Below are 14,561 nucleotides of genomic sequence, written 5' to 3'. Positions count from 1 at the left end.
AAGAATGGTATATTTTGCTTTTAAGTTCAATTCCACCAGCCAATAAGAAAATATGCATTTTTGCAGCATACGTTCACACATTTTACACTTTCAAATGATATTAATCGATATTCAAAGGAAACCATTCATTTGTTTGGCAAGACAAGAACATTTTCACCCCGTAAAGAATTGAGGGTTGCTGCAAAGCTCACTCCTCATTAACTCCATATTGTTTTGTATATTTAGTGATTTTAGGGCAAACAAAACAAATTCCACATTGAGAAAAATTACTTATGTATTTTTAGGTCTATTCTTCACCTCAGCATGCACTTATTTTTAAAAGCCCTATTCCTCTCCTAGAGATATTAGTAACTTCTGAAGTATCTCTGTAAAATAGAAGCTCATTGGTTTCTAAGGCTACTGAACAGTTAATTTTTTTACCTGGTCTCATATCAAATCTGCAGCGAGCACTAGGAAAAGAAGTACTAATATTATATAGCGTTGTATAGTAGTACTATAGTACTGTATAATACTACGTAGTACTACATGGTAACGGTGCCATGTAACATTATACAGTATTTATTATTATTATTATTATTATATAGTATTAATAGAATTATTCACATGCTTAAATACTTTGGGACTGTGATATAAGTCAAATTTACAAGCAGATTAAGTACATTTTTGAAACTGAAAAGCCCTCTTAGTCTTATTCTACAGCACAAGCAAGAATGATTAAACACATCTGTAGCTAAACACTGGTACTAACAGACTGTGTTTTGATAAAAACATTTGTGTAGGTATCCAGGACAGAATTTACAACTCTGGCAGCTGACACATGCAAATTACCACGCTAATATTTCATTTGTTCAGCAGTTTAGCTTGGCTTGCCAACCTTACTATGAAAGCAAAGATTAAATTAAATTTAATAGCTTCTCTTTTCATATGGCTATTCCGTAATCTGATTAAAGCTTTCTCCTACGACTATCTACATAAAATAGCTAGACATTGGCACTTTCAAAACAACCAAGCAATCATACAGTTAAAGACTGCATAAGCGTTAAGTTTGATTCCAGCATGATGATCGGCCCAGTAACTTCAAGCTCTGGAATCTTGTCAGTGAAAGAAGGGATCAGATTTGATTTATTTGATTTGTCAGTGTAAAATTTCCCAAGCATATTTGTGCATTGGTGTGATAGTTTCAATAACCTTTGTTTGAATCAATTACTATACAATTCATGCAGAGAGGGATTTAAGATGATGAATGGAAAGTTCAATGAGGCCTTCCTCGCTGAACAGCTTTCATGTCTATCCAAAATTGTAAATAACATTCTGAACCGTAAGCTCTTCTCGTCTCACATTATTACTGTGTATGTTTGGTACAGATCTAAAGCTCTTCATTATCCTGTGAGCCTTTCCCACCACAGGAAGCTTGCCTTGTTTCACAGTCACATTCCTCACCACTTCTGAGACCCAGATGAAGGGTTTCCCTTCCTCTTCTGCCACACATTGCATTGGTGTCAACAGACTATGTTCAGGTTTTGTTTCTAGATGAAATAGCCAAGCATTTTGTCTAGATTGCCCTCTATGTGATAGTTCAAAAAGTGTCACCAAATACAGTAGATTCCTTTACTTCTGTAGCACAAAGAATAAGAAATGGAACCTTTTTCAAAAGTGTTGGAAAGTGCAAAAATGTCAGCTTAAAAAGGAGATTACAGGAAAGGAAAGGTACTGAGAAAGGCTGAAAGATTTCTTATTTAAGAACATCATGCATGGTCTGATGGGGTATCGAATGACAGCAATCCCACAGAAACCATACTGAAGGCTAGAACAAAAGGAAGATGTGTCTTTCGTGCAATGCAGCTGCCCTGCAATGTTGCTGCTTTCGTCTTCCACAGGTGGCATTTTGTAGTCAACGTCCATGCTACCACCAACAGCTAGCTACACAATGTGGCCATTTTGAGTAACCCCTGCTGCTTTTGGACTGGGAATGTGCTTTGTTCAGAACGCTTAGTCCCTTGACTCTATTAGTGGAAACAGATATGAAGAACTAGGACTTATTTGGGGCAGAAAATTTTGCTGCTGAACAGGAAGGTTAAAAAAGCAAGGTCTGTTCTAGGGAAAAGCCACTTATCTGTATAGTTTCTAGTCTTCAGTTGTCACTCTCTAGGAAGCAAAGGATTTGTGGTCAGCTTCTGCATTTAGATAATGACTGGAAACATTCATTAGGTTTTTCAGACAGCTATAGAAAATGATCATTCTAGGAAAACACATCTTCATTTTTTTGCTTGTGGAGTGGGAAAGAAGGGTGGAGTAACGTAGGGTAGGGAAAAAATGCATCTGCTTTGACTAAACTGCAGGTGCTCACACAAGCTCAGACCGTTGGAAAAGAAACAATTTACATGTTTCGGGTCTGCACTTCAGCGTTGAACTCCACAACCTGAATGTCTCTATGACTGGAGAGGGACCTCTGAAACATGGCAAATCGGTGGGAAATGATGTATCAAGGCAAAAAACCTCTGAGAATCTCTCCTAGCTAATTTATCTATTCAGGTTCCAAACCCTTGTTTAAAAACAAAAACAACACCAATGAAACAGGGAAAAAACAAATGTACTAAGTTCCCCAAATGATCCATGATGTGACAGCCCCCATAAGGAGTTATCTGACTACTGCCCCAAATGAAGTAAGAATTATTTCTTTTTCTTTGAAAAGCACTGACTGAGCAAGGAGAAACCAACATTTCTCAAAAAACACCACATGCCCCTTTTGCTGGGTTTTCAAGAGGGAAAGTTCTATAAAAATTCATTCTCCTCAGTTTTTTCCCTGTTGGCCACAACAACCACCACCAGCACTGGCCGACAGAAGGGCCAACACATGCTCACTCCTGGCACACCCTCAAAAATGCTTGTCCTGCTTGATTACAGCACTCGAAGTGGTACTTCAAATTTTTAAGTCAAAGCAGATTGCTGCACAAGCAAGGAGCAACACACTATCCCTCCAGAGCTGCTCAGCTTGGCAACTGTCCCCTTCAGAAGTACCCTAAAGTGGGTGAGGGCAATGAGGCAGCATTCTTATAAAAGCATGCTTGGCCACAACACTTTTGCTTGTGGCTCCAGTGGTAGGCTAAACTCAAAGGAGAGTGGCTGCTAATGTAGTGTATTGTCCTGCTCCAACGCGACTAATCGGGTGAACAGATAGATCCTGGGGAGAATTCATAGCAGCCTGAAAACCAGGGACCATGGGAGGGCATGGACAGGATCCCCTAGGCATGCCCACTCTACAGGGGAATACACAGTGGCTGCATTTCTACTAAGGACAGCCTTAAGGTTACAAAGGGGTACTCAAGAGCACCATGTCCAATAATGGTGGATTAGGATGCCACCACTTTTTCAGACAGGCTATTTCACTAGCTGTCTATGGGTCAGCTGCACACAAACAAAGCACAACATCTCTCTACACAGCTGCTGCAAATACCTCTATTTGAGAGCGATATAGATGGTATCAACGCATAACATCATATCATTTGGAGGTAATCTTGTCAGGGTCCTTCTCAATAAGCTCAGAGTAAGACAACTTAACTTGCCAGAATGGGTACTGCAGTATGCATAAGAATCCATGAAACAGCATCCAAAGATGCTGGAAAGACACTGGACATTTCCTAACAACATGCAGCATCAATTAAAGCACAGGGCAATGTTTTTTAATATTTATTTTCAGATTGATGGGACAGTAAGCATTTTCCAGTGGTATTGTTGAGCCCTATGCTGAGAATTTAACCCTACTGAACACTTCCCTTAGTTGCCTTTTGCAGACCTCAGACATAGTTCATGAACCTTTGCAACCACAGGTTGAAAATATCTTCTCTAAGCTCATCAGTTATGAAAGCAATGTCACTGCTTAAAATTTACTGTGCTTGAACCAACCTATGTGTACCTCATATTCTCATGGGAGACACGACTGGAAAGCAAACAAAGGGCTGTAGAACTTAGGAGCTGGTTGCAGAAAACAGGAAGAACTTGGTACATATCCTCACAGTGCCCTTTACACTTCTACACAGCACTCTAAGTTTAACTGCTCCCTTTAAACATCCTTTAGTCCAGTCTAAGCTTCAGCTTCTCCCAGCCTGTAAGATACAAACTTTGGTGACAGTCAAACACAAAGAAAAAGTTTAACAGACCTGCACCCTGTTTGAGAAGCTCCGCTGCTGAGTTTGCAGCAGTTTGTGGAGAAGTTTCTGCTATCTCCTCCAAGGGATCTGCAAACAGAAAACACTGTCCATGTCTTGTTTGGACTTGAATCAACAAATCACTGCACATCGTCAAGTATGAGTTTAGCTTTTGTAATTGTGATCTCATCTACTGGACAACTCTTGGCCAGAAACATGAAACCATCTTGTATTTGCAACTATAATAATTCATGTGGTTTTTGTGCTGCATCAGGTTTTTTTGTGTCCAGTGCTGCAGGGACACACATGTCGTCACATTAAAACAATACTAATAGCTATATTCCCTCATTACAACCTCGAAATTTTTTAAATAGTGCAACTTTAATTATCTCATTTAACTTGTATAATTTACACTAATTTAGGCACAAAGACTTTGTGTTTCTACGATGAAATCAATTAACTGTATTTTGATTCAGAAGATGATAACATAATCCTCCTTTCTTCATACTTATGTAGGAAACAAACATCTGAACTATAAAGACAGCAGTGGAATGTTTGCCTCCCAATCTTCTGTTAAAATTAGTGAGAAAACTGTTCATCATTATGTGATTTTAGTTATATAAATGCATGTAAAAAGATCTCGCTTACTGCTGTATTTATTATGATGCATGCTGTCTTTGAATACATTCAAATGAGTAAGACAGCAGTAATATGGTGTGTGACACTATTCACATGTTTAGAGTTATCCATATGCTTTAAACACTCCACGCACTGTGTCTAGAATCATTAACCACAGAAGATCATCTTAAAATGCGTGATCATATCGGATTCAAAAATAAATCCAAAATAAAATTTCACTGTGGTATGTTTATTCAGGACAAGGCAAATGTTTCAGTGCTGCACCTCTGGCAGAACAGAAGTAGCTTTCCATTTTAGGTGAGGAGGATAAGGAGAACAAGCCCACCTACCACACTGGTTTGCCATATAAAGAGATCTCTGGTCACATCTACCATAGCATGTTTTTGTGCTAAAATGGTTTCATTAATGTATTTGCATAATTCAAATGCTATGTTTGAACACTGACATGTGGCCTTTAACAAAAGTTTAAAGAGTTCAGTAGAAAACCACAAGAATGTTTAACATTTCAATAATACATCTGGTGTTAACTTCATGTGGGAGAGTAACAGACAACTGAATTATGGAGCAAGCATAGCTACATTTTGCTGTTGTCTTAGAGTGGTTTATGAAATCACCATAACCAAAATGAGAATTACAGTCCCATGATGCAACACAGGCTTTTTGATAATTTATTTAAACAATATTTGGACCTGTGCAATTTGTTACTTTCTTCCTGCCAGTGTCACACTCAGGGCACCTTCTGTTCCTTAGCTGCTTGCCTTCCCTAAAGTCCTTTTGCCACCCAGACCTCAATGAGTGGTTACATCTTACCATACATGGGCATAATTTCATGTCTGAGAAGTACATTTGTCTTCCTACATGCTAGATTACTGTGCAGATTTCCATGACGCATATGTATTTATGACTGTAATGTCACAGCACTAGTCTGCTCACAACTACAGCTTGGATAAGAGCTGTCAGCAGTACTGAAGAACCACTTTTAAAACACAGCTTTAAAATTGCGCATTCTTGCTTAGATCTTGACTTGTGACATGTTCACCTGCCTTCAGACACTCCAAAGCAGAGCTTGGTTGGATATATCTCTTCTGTACTTTAACAAGCATACCTCTGTCTGGGATGAGGAGCTTGCAGGGCAATGCCAATGGAGTGATGGAATGCTGATACACTAGAGCTGTCAAACTCCCTGTGGTCAAAAGAGTAACAAGACATGCACAGTTAACTTGGTGGACTACAAGAAAGCTTAACAGTTATGTTGGCTCTCAAGTGTTTTATAGACCAAGGGGCCTCCCCCACTGCCCTTTAAAAAAAATTATCTTTTTTTAAAGAGAAGACCTTTAGAGAGAGAGCCAAGACCTTCTTCGGTCAACTTTAGTGTATTCATGTTTCCCAGCACTGTCCCAGTTGGATGTACTTGAACTCCTTAATCACAATCATACGCTCCCTTTCCCTGCTTAAACGCGCTGCTTAAATCCTAACATAAATGGCTTTGCTTCAAATGGAGAAAGCACAAAAATGACAAAACCAGTAACATATGGAAGTCAGTAAATTCTCTTCAATGCTCTTAACTTCTGCTACATTAAATGTAGTAAAATCTTATGAAGATGGTAAGAGCACAAGGGGTCAGTGCTATGTGATGAGGCAGATAAAGAGTGAAGAGTTCTGCCTCTTAGCCACCTAGTCTCCACTGTCTAGTGCTTTGTCTACACACACCTCTATTTTGTGCTTCTAAAAGTGTAAAAGATGGTCTAGATAAAACCTCCTCCATTCAATGCGGCAGTGATGTACATAGCATTCTCTATTAAATCATTCTTCTTTTCTATTCAAAGTCAATTTTGTCATTTGGACTTGGCTTAATTAAAATAATTAAACATTAGTCATCCTTGACATTAGTATGTGAGACTATACTCTAAGGAGTGAGAGGAAGGCATAATATTCATTAGTCTGTGTGTACAAAAAGCCATCCTTCGATCCCGTTTACTAACAAACATTGAACACTATAATCATGTGCTTGAAAAAAATCACAGTTCAACCATAAACAACCTCATTTTTACAGGACATCAGAAATTTCTTTGAAATGGAAAGATGACCCAATTCTGCAAGGGTCTTACAGAAATGCAAAGACCAATTGATACTATTAGTCCTTCATTGTCTTATCCATACAACTGTGTGATAGTGCCTGCCCACCTACTTTGTGAAGCAGTTTTGAGGCAGTATACATTGAAAGATTAGGAGTTGCTCCAACTAAATTATTAGTAGGGCTACATATGTGCCATAAACAGGTACTTCAAGATCAAAGTAGGACTGGGCTAAAAATTCTGATTTGAAATAAATCTCATGCCAAACACTGACAAAATTTAATCAACCTTTACTTCAAATAGGATTTGTCATTTTACACTTGTTCATTTTATGGTAGATGACCCTTTTATGGGTGTATTGGGTGTATGTGACAAGGCTGGTAGCAGGGGGTGGGAAGGCTGCAGGGTGACCTCTGTGGGAAGCGGCTCCCCCATGCTGGACACAGCCAGATCCAGCAGACCCACTGCAGGGCACCGCAGAGCCAGGGTGGGATGCCTCCGGCAAAGCGTATCTGAGAAAGGGCAGAAAAGGCCGCACAGAGACAAGAAGGGAACAAAAAGGGTGAGACACAGCAGAGGGAACACCACGGTCAGAGGAGGAGGAGGAGGAGAAGGAGGTGTTCCAGGCACCCAAGCTGACATCCCCCACCCTGCAGCCTGTGGAGGACCTCACACTGGAGTAGATGGATGTTTCCTGAAGGAACTGTGGCCCACGGAGAGCATTTGCTGCAGCAGATTTTTTTCCTGAAGGATGGCAGCTCTTGGGGAAAGCCACACCTCATCAGGGAAAAAGTGGGAGAGGGATGGAGCAGCAGAGAGGAACTGTTTTGTAACGACCATACACTTCCCACCCCTCCTGCACTGCCTGCAGCGGCGGTGAGGAGTCTGAGGGGAAGCAGTGAAGCTGAGCTTGGGAAAAGGGGGAGGAAAAGTGATATTTTAATGTTTGCCTTTGTTTCTCACTACCTGAATATCGATTTTAATTGGCAAAAAATTAAATTGATTTTCCCCAAGTTAAGTCTCTTTTGCCCATGGTAGTAACTGGTTAGCAACCTCCCTGTCTTTATCTCAACCCATGAGCTTTCTCATCCCGTTTTCCCCTCCTGCCCCACTGAGGAGGGCAAATGAGTGAGCAGCTAGGTAGGTGTTTGGCTGTTTGCCACAACAGGTAATGCGCTTTCATCATATTACATTAGGTAGGCTGACGCAGCATAACGTACTTTGTGAATATCCCACTCTAGTCATCTTAGCCAGCTAATATACAGTATAAATATAGCACAGGACACAATAAGGCAAAAGGTCTTGAATCAATAAGGCCCATAATGGTCACATAGCTCAGCTGTCTGCAGCGGCATTGGTAGTAGTAGACCAGCTTGACTGCTTGTAACTTGGTCGTGTGCATCTGTGCTAGAGTGCCCTGCAGATATACTTAAGGTAAATGTGTACAAGGCTCCTATAACCTTAGAATGGGTTCCTACAGAAATCATCAGGACTTGAGCAAAGTATTCTCTCATTTGCATTCCATCCAAGTCTATAAAACAGCTCTGGCAAATGCAAACTGTTTCCATTTTCTGTGTCCTTGTGATGCACAGTACTTACCAAAATATGGTTCATTTGGGCATCCTTTCAAGCGCACCCCCTTGTGAGTGCATTCAATCAGAAAATGCCTTACAAGTTCATTTGACAAATCTCCAACTGTGTTGAAAAAGAAAAAGAAAGCTCATGAAGAGAAGCAATGAACTGAGAACAATCTGACAAATTAGCAGGTCTTTATGAAGCAGTTTTCCACATTACCACCAAATGTTTTATATACACCATGCAAAGAATACATTAGACCTGCTCTGCTGCAAGGTTACAAAAGCTGTAGTAAAAAGGCCATTTTGCAAAAAACAAACAAGCAAATAGCTCACTTTAGACAACCAGAGGAAAAGGTTTTATAATCGTCAGTGACTGTCATCCAAATATACACTGGTGTCCAAAATGTCCAAGCATGGTCCCAACTACAGACAGGAACAGAAATTTGGAAAACGAATGGTTAGAAATTCTGATGCACTTGCCCATTAGAAGAATTTGTATCCAATGTGACAAGGGAGTAAAGTATGATAAAATACTCAGATTTCTAGTGACAGTTCTGCTCGCAGTACTTTTCCAGATTAAAACAATAGAAGATTTAGCTACATAGAGGTAATGATGCCAAGTCTCTCAGTGAATTTTTAAGTTTTAAAGTGTTTGCAGTTTTACACTAAGTCTTTGCTCCTGAAAACAATCAATTACATGAAACACTCAGGTTTCACTAGATTTTTAAAGACAGTTTTTATCTCTCAGGAATCTAGGACAAATCGAAATTGTTAAGTTGGATGTAATGAGAAGACTCAAGTCCAAGAGGCATATAAAAATTCCCTTGAAATTTAGCATTCTTTTAAACATACACATGCACACATATAATTAAGACAACTTCATTATTTCTTGAAAGACTGGTTCATGGCATTTCACACCTGACTACAAACTGAATCTCTCTCCAAGTAGTTAAAGGGTTATTTCATAGCAACGGGACAAAGCTACCCAACCATTCAAACCTTAACAAAAGAGCCACAAACACAAATGCTCCCTTTGACTCTGATCTATCAGCCACAGTCCAGGAAACACATGACATCAAGGGTTGACTTTCAGGCTAATACAGATGAACACATTAATCTGGACAGCAGAAACTTCTGTGCAAGCAAATATTGCAAAGATCACCTTTTCAAACAGCTTATTGTTTGCCATTATGCTCTCACAATATTAAAAATAAATTACTACAAAGGGTATGTGGGAAGGGGAAGCCTGGAACAAGAAACTCTTCAGAAGACTGAACAAATTTGTGCCTTCTGGGATGAAACAGTGGGAACCAAAAAAGCTAAATATCACAGAGCACGAAATGGAAGAATGCTACAGTCTCAACTAAAATTTTCTCTTACTACCACTTGCCTGTGGTACAACTAACATAAACTGGCTCTTGAAGGCCAGTAGAGTTTGAACTTTCATGTCTTCCTGGACTTCATTGATCTGATGATAAAGAAAGATTACTAAAAACACATATAGCCACTCTCCATTTGCTTCCTTGTTGTTGCTATCACCACCCCAGTGCACCCCTGTTACCTTCATTAAATAAGACATTGCAGTGGTTCTTGGCAATAGAAAGAAAGATTACATGGCAAATTTTTATTAGAAATTGTCTCAAGATACCAGATTAAGTGTACAGAATTTGAAAGTATTATTGTAATAGAGATGGACTGCTAACCTTGCCCCAGAGTAAGCAAGAAATCTTAAAAAAAAAACCAAACCAACAAACCAACAGCCAACTAAACCAACCAACGAAAAACAGACAAAACCACACTTCCATAGCCACAACACTAAGAATCACTGCTTTCCTGTGATCTCAGTTGCTTACCTCACCGGGCAGCATGCACTAATAAACATAATAAGCTTTGTAGAAGGAAAACAGCAGCAATGAAAACCATCCCACTACCCTTGCAGTAGCACAAATGGAGCCAAGAACACTACAGATACTGGATGCTGAGTTTCCATACTTTGATTAAGGCTTTCTGTATGTTCTTCTCATTTTACCTTTACAACTATCAGGCACAAGTTATACATGGAGGCACTGGAGCTAGGAGAGTAGGTGTGTTTCATCACTTCTTCTAAACAACTATCATCTTTTCTTAGGGAACCTCCTCAGATTTGTTTCTAATGTAGAACTGTCTCAAAACAAAACCTTGGGGTCAAAAATACTCAACCTTCCAGTCAAGCAAAAGCTTTACATGGTGGTATGTGGATCAAATGCAGAGTTTTGATTGCTAGGGAGGACTCATTACTGCGATGACACTCGTTTTCTATTAGGTTGGTAAGGTACAATACATGCACAGCCACAATGAACATATTTACAAGCCATGGTGAAACTGTAAAGTACAACAGACATCTTATCCAGTCTCGTTTAACACCATAGCAAATGGAGCCTGTAATTCAAGCTGAGCTTACTAGAAGCGGGGAGATTTCCCCATATTATTACCCAGTAATAAGGACTTCCGACTATGTTCTGGCTTGTTAAATAATAGATAGAAGACATACAGTACCTTTCTTGTTTAACTGCAGCACAGAGGGAGGTGGTGTAGCAACCTTCATTGCTAGCCCATAGGCTCCCCGGAAAGAATGACTGTCTCGAACAATGAATGACCCAGGCTCCTTGTCCTTGAGAACAGCAATGGCTGCAAGGGATTCCAGGAAAGAGAGAGAAAAACAGTTCCAGAACAATGCACACACCCAAAAAGTACAGAACTGCAAATCTATAATTAATAGGAGACTAAAGGAAGTAAAATCCTTTTCTCTGTCTCCATCGCTGAAGAACAGAATACTATCAGGCATATTTGGGGGATCTGAGTGGAAACATCTTGTGTAAATCTCACAGATACTTACTTCAAGAGAAGCCTGAAGTACAGATCCCTACTGATTTTTAAACTGAGAAGGACGAGCAGGTCCCACCAGGATTCCTAAAACCAGTGCAAGAGCAAGTTGATTCCTGCTTACATTTTGTCAACTTGTTAGAAGCACGACAGAGAGCACAGCCGTCTGTAATTCCCAGGCTGACTAGACAGCACTGTTTTTCTTTTCCTATGCAGCTTCAACAGGCGGAGCAGATCTGTTTTCATCCACCACCAAGTTTCTGTCTCATTCCCTTACTACAGTTTTAAAGCAAGGGAAGGGATGTGAGTGAATATTTGCTCTTTGACTGTCCAAGCACTGAAATATTTTACATCTATATTCTGTGATCTCTGCTGGAAGTGTGATATGAAGTCCTCCCCAGGAGGAACAATGTGCAGGGAAACTGCTCTTGCTTTCCATGAGTCTGCTGCAGACTTTGAAATCTAGTAGCCCAAAATCTTAAACTCACTTTGAAAAAAGACAAAACGTTTATCTAATGGTTGATCTTAATAAAACCTTAGTACTTTGCTTTTTTTTCCCCCCTTAAACTGTTTGGAAATACTTGTGTTTGTTTCCAGAATTTCTAACAATCAGCAAGCCTTCAAAGACATCCTGGAAAAAGCCCAAATTTGACCCTGGAGTCCGTAACTGTCTGTATACACAGAACATGGAAATTATGCATATGGGGCATGAAGCCATATTTTGCAAGGCCTGAGCAATGATTACATCATGAGCACACACATTTTTTTTCCATGAAAAAAAGAGTAGTAATAGAAAATCAGGAAAATGCAGACGTAATTGTCTCTCCTGTTTAAGTGAGTAAAGCAAATGCATATATATTCTGTTCTATTCATCTGTCAGATGGTGAAGAAAACAACTATTTTCACAATAACCTGTCATGTGTTGAGAGGAGGAGGATGAATATATAAAACCCCGCAATTCAGCAGTACTCATATAACACTTCTAAATCCGCAGGAGGACAGTAATCATTTGTCATAGGAAAAGCACAGGAAAAAAGAACAAGTGCTCCCCCTCCTCAGCAACAGTATCTTGAAACACTATTTAAAAGGAATTTTACTTGGTAGGGTGAAAAGTGGCATAGTAAAAAGTTGGGAAGATTTTCCTTTCATTTGTTCAAGCAGCTGGGTTTAAACTTCCTCTATGATTTACTCCCCTCTCTGGACTCGCATCAAGTCAGGAAATTTTTTTTGCACATTTAAAGATTCAGTTCTCATTATGGGTGGGGAGCAGACAAGGGGAAGTGGACTGGAGTGAAAGGACCAGTAAAACATCATCCAAAGATGAATTAATGATCTGTTTTCTATGATCTTTATTCCCCGGGCTCATATTTACCACTACACTATAAGAGGCATCCTCACCATTTGAGAAACTATGAACTAGACAGACACAGCAGTTCATCATTTGCCAATAGCTGAAGGCTATTTTGGTTTACTGTGAACTTCCTTCCCAATGCAGAACTAATGCGTCATTTTTCCTTTTTGACAACCACATTTTAAGAATCCCAGTTTAAAATCCTACCATAACTCATTAAATACAATTCAGTATAGCTGAATATTACAATACGGACACAAGGACTGTCAGACCAACTGCATTTGCAAAGCACCCAGCATGCTTTATTTATGCGTTGTTGCAGGGACAAGGTCTAAGTTCATATGTATACATTTTCACATACATAATAATAATAGCTTTGTCCATCTCATTCAATAATACATCTCCATATAGATGTACTGTATCTGTATTGTACATTATAAAGATGTTGTTCCATGGGAGTGTTATTTTTTGACCTTTAAGAAATAATGTATGTTACTTGCAGCTGACAATGAAATTCAGGCTACAGAACAACTGGTAGATGAGGATGCTTTTATGATGACTTCTAGCTAATGAATTATTCTCTGATATTTAGCATCTCTCAACCTATTATCTGTACAGGGAAATACACATGGCTGAGATCATACCAAAGCAGCACACTTGTACTCAAAAGGTTTCTGAGAGCAGACAGTTGTTTGGTATTGCATCACATGTATCAGCCATTCCAAAACTTTTCAGTAAAGTACATTTGCAGCACCTACCACAGGCAGATTTAAATAACTTTGTAGTTAGTTCAGTTAGGCTAATAATTTGTCTGATTAACTGAATATTTTTTAAGGACTACTTGATTGCCCTCCACTCTCAAATTCAGCCTTAGGACAAAAGAAATTAAGTGAGGTTGTCTGTGGCCCTTCTAGGTTTTATATTTCTTCTTGTATTTCTTTTAGACATCAGGTATGCATCAAAAAAAATTAAGAATTCACCAACTAGCCTTCCTGTGAATGGATATGCCAGAATATGTATCAGTTGATATACCTTGTTCTCTTGAAATATCTGGCTTATACCAGAACTTGGATGTGTCCTGAACAAATTTTACAGTCACATGTTTATCAGTTGTGTTTTCTGTGAAATAAAAGGGAAAAAAAGGTCAATAAATTTTTAAAATATTTTTCTTTCCAACTTCCAATCACCTTCATTATTCAAAAACCTCATTATTAGGACAATTTAGAGAAACTGAACTGTTTCAGAAGCAGCAAATATAATACGGTACACTAGGATTCTGAAAGAATTCTTGAAGTTTCATTTTGCAAAATCCATAAAATATGAAAAACTCTTACATTTATAAAGCTGTATTAAATACAAAGCTTCTCAATAGGGTCCAGTGAATACCCATCTACATTTTTAACTATTCTTGACACAAGTCTATAAAGGTGCAGAGAGAAGCCAGCCCTTACTAAAAGAAATTGGACTCCACGCTGCTCGCTTGCGGTTTGGCAGTTCAGAAGGTAGGCTGCCTTTGGCTGACATCTAGGGAAGCGCAGAAGTTCTGCAGCCTTGTTCTCTGAATAATGCACCCAAAGCCAGTGAACTGGCGCCACTTACTGCAAACATTCAAGTCCTCTGTGCCATTTTCATTCCATTGCTTTTTTTTCCCCCCCTCCCACTTTTAAAATCCCCTAAATGCTTTTTATAAACTTATATAAAATCTAATGTATTTTGCATTTCTCTAATGTAGAACCTACCTGGCACTGGGGAAGTGCTTAACATTTTTGAGAAATCTGGGAGGACATTTGGGAACGGGATGCTGATTGTGCTTCCACTGTGGGGGCTAGAGAAGCCACTTGAAGAAGGTGACACGGAGGCAAAGGAACGGTCTCCTTCAGAGGACCTCTTTTTCTCTGGAAGAGGCGGCTGA

At 39.3% G+C, this 14,561-nt stretch overlaps 1 protein-coding gene across 1 annotated transcript in view; it reads right to left on the bottom strand.

Annotated features, from left to right (window-relative positions):
- Positions 1-14,561, bottom strand: part of LOC104083388 (tensin-3-like) — a 21,139-nt gene that overhangs the window by 2,929 nt on the left and 3,649 nt on the right. Inside the window, 6 exon segments of the mRNA XM_009586862.1 lie at positions 4,158-4,235; positions 5,890-5,967; positions 8,459-8,554; positions 10,972-11,103; positions 13,682-13,768; positions 14,389-14,561. The exon segment at positions 14,389-14,561 is cut by the window's right edge and continues 10 nt beyond it. Of these exon segments, the coding sequence (XP_009585157.1) occupies positions 4,158-4,235; positions 5,890-5,967; positions 8,459-8,554; positions 10,972-11,103; positions 13,682-13,768; positions 14,389-14,561 (644 nt within the window).

Source organism: Fulmarus glacialis, unplaced genomic scaffold (assembly GCF_000690835.1).
Source record: "Fulmarus glacialis isolate BGI_N327 unplaced genomic scaffold, ASM69083v1 scaffold2221, whole genome shotgun sequence".
NCBI classification, from domain to species: domain Eukaryota; kingdom Metazoa; phylum Chordata; class Aves; order Procellariiformes; family Procellariidae; genus Fulmarus; species Fulmarus glacialis.
This window is presented reverse-complemented; position numbering and strand designations above follow the sequence as displayed.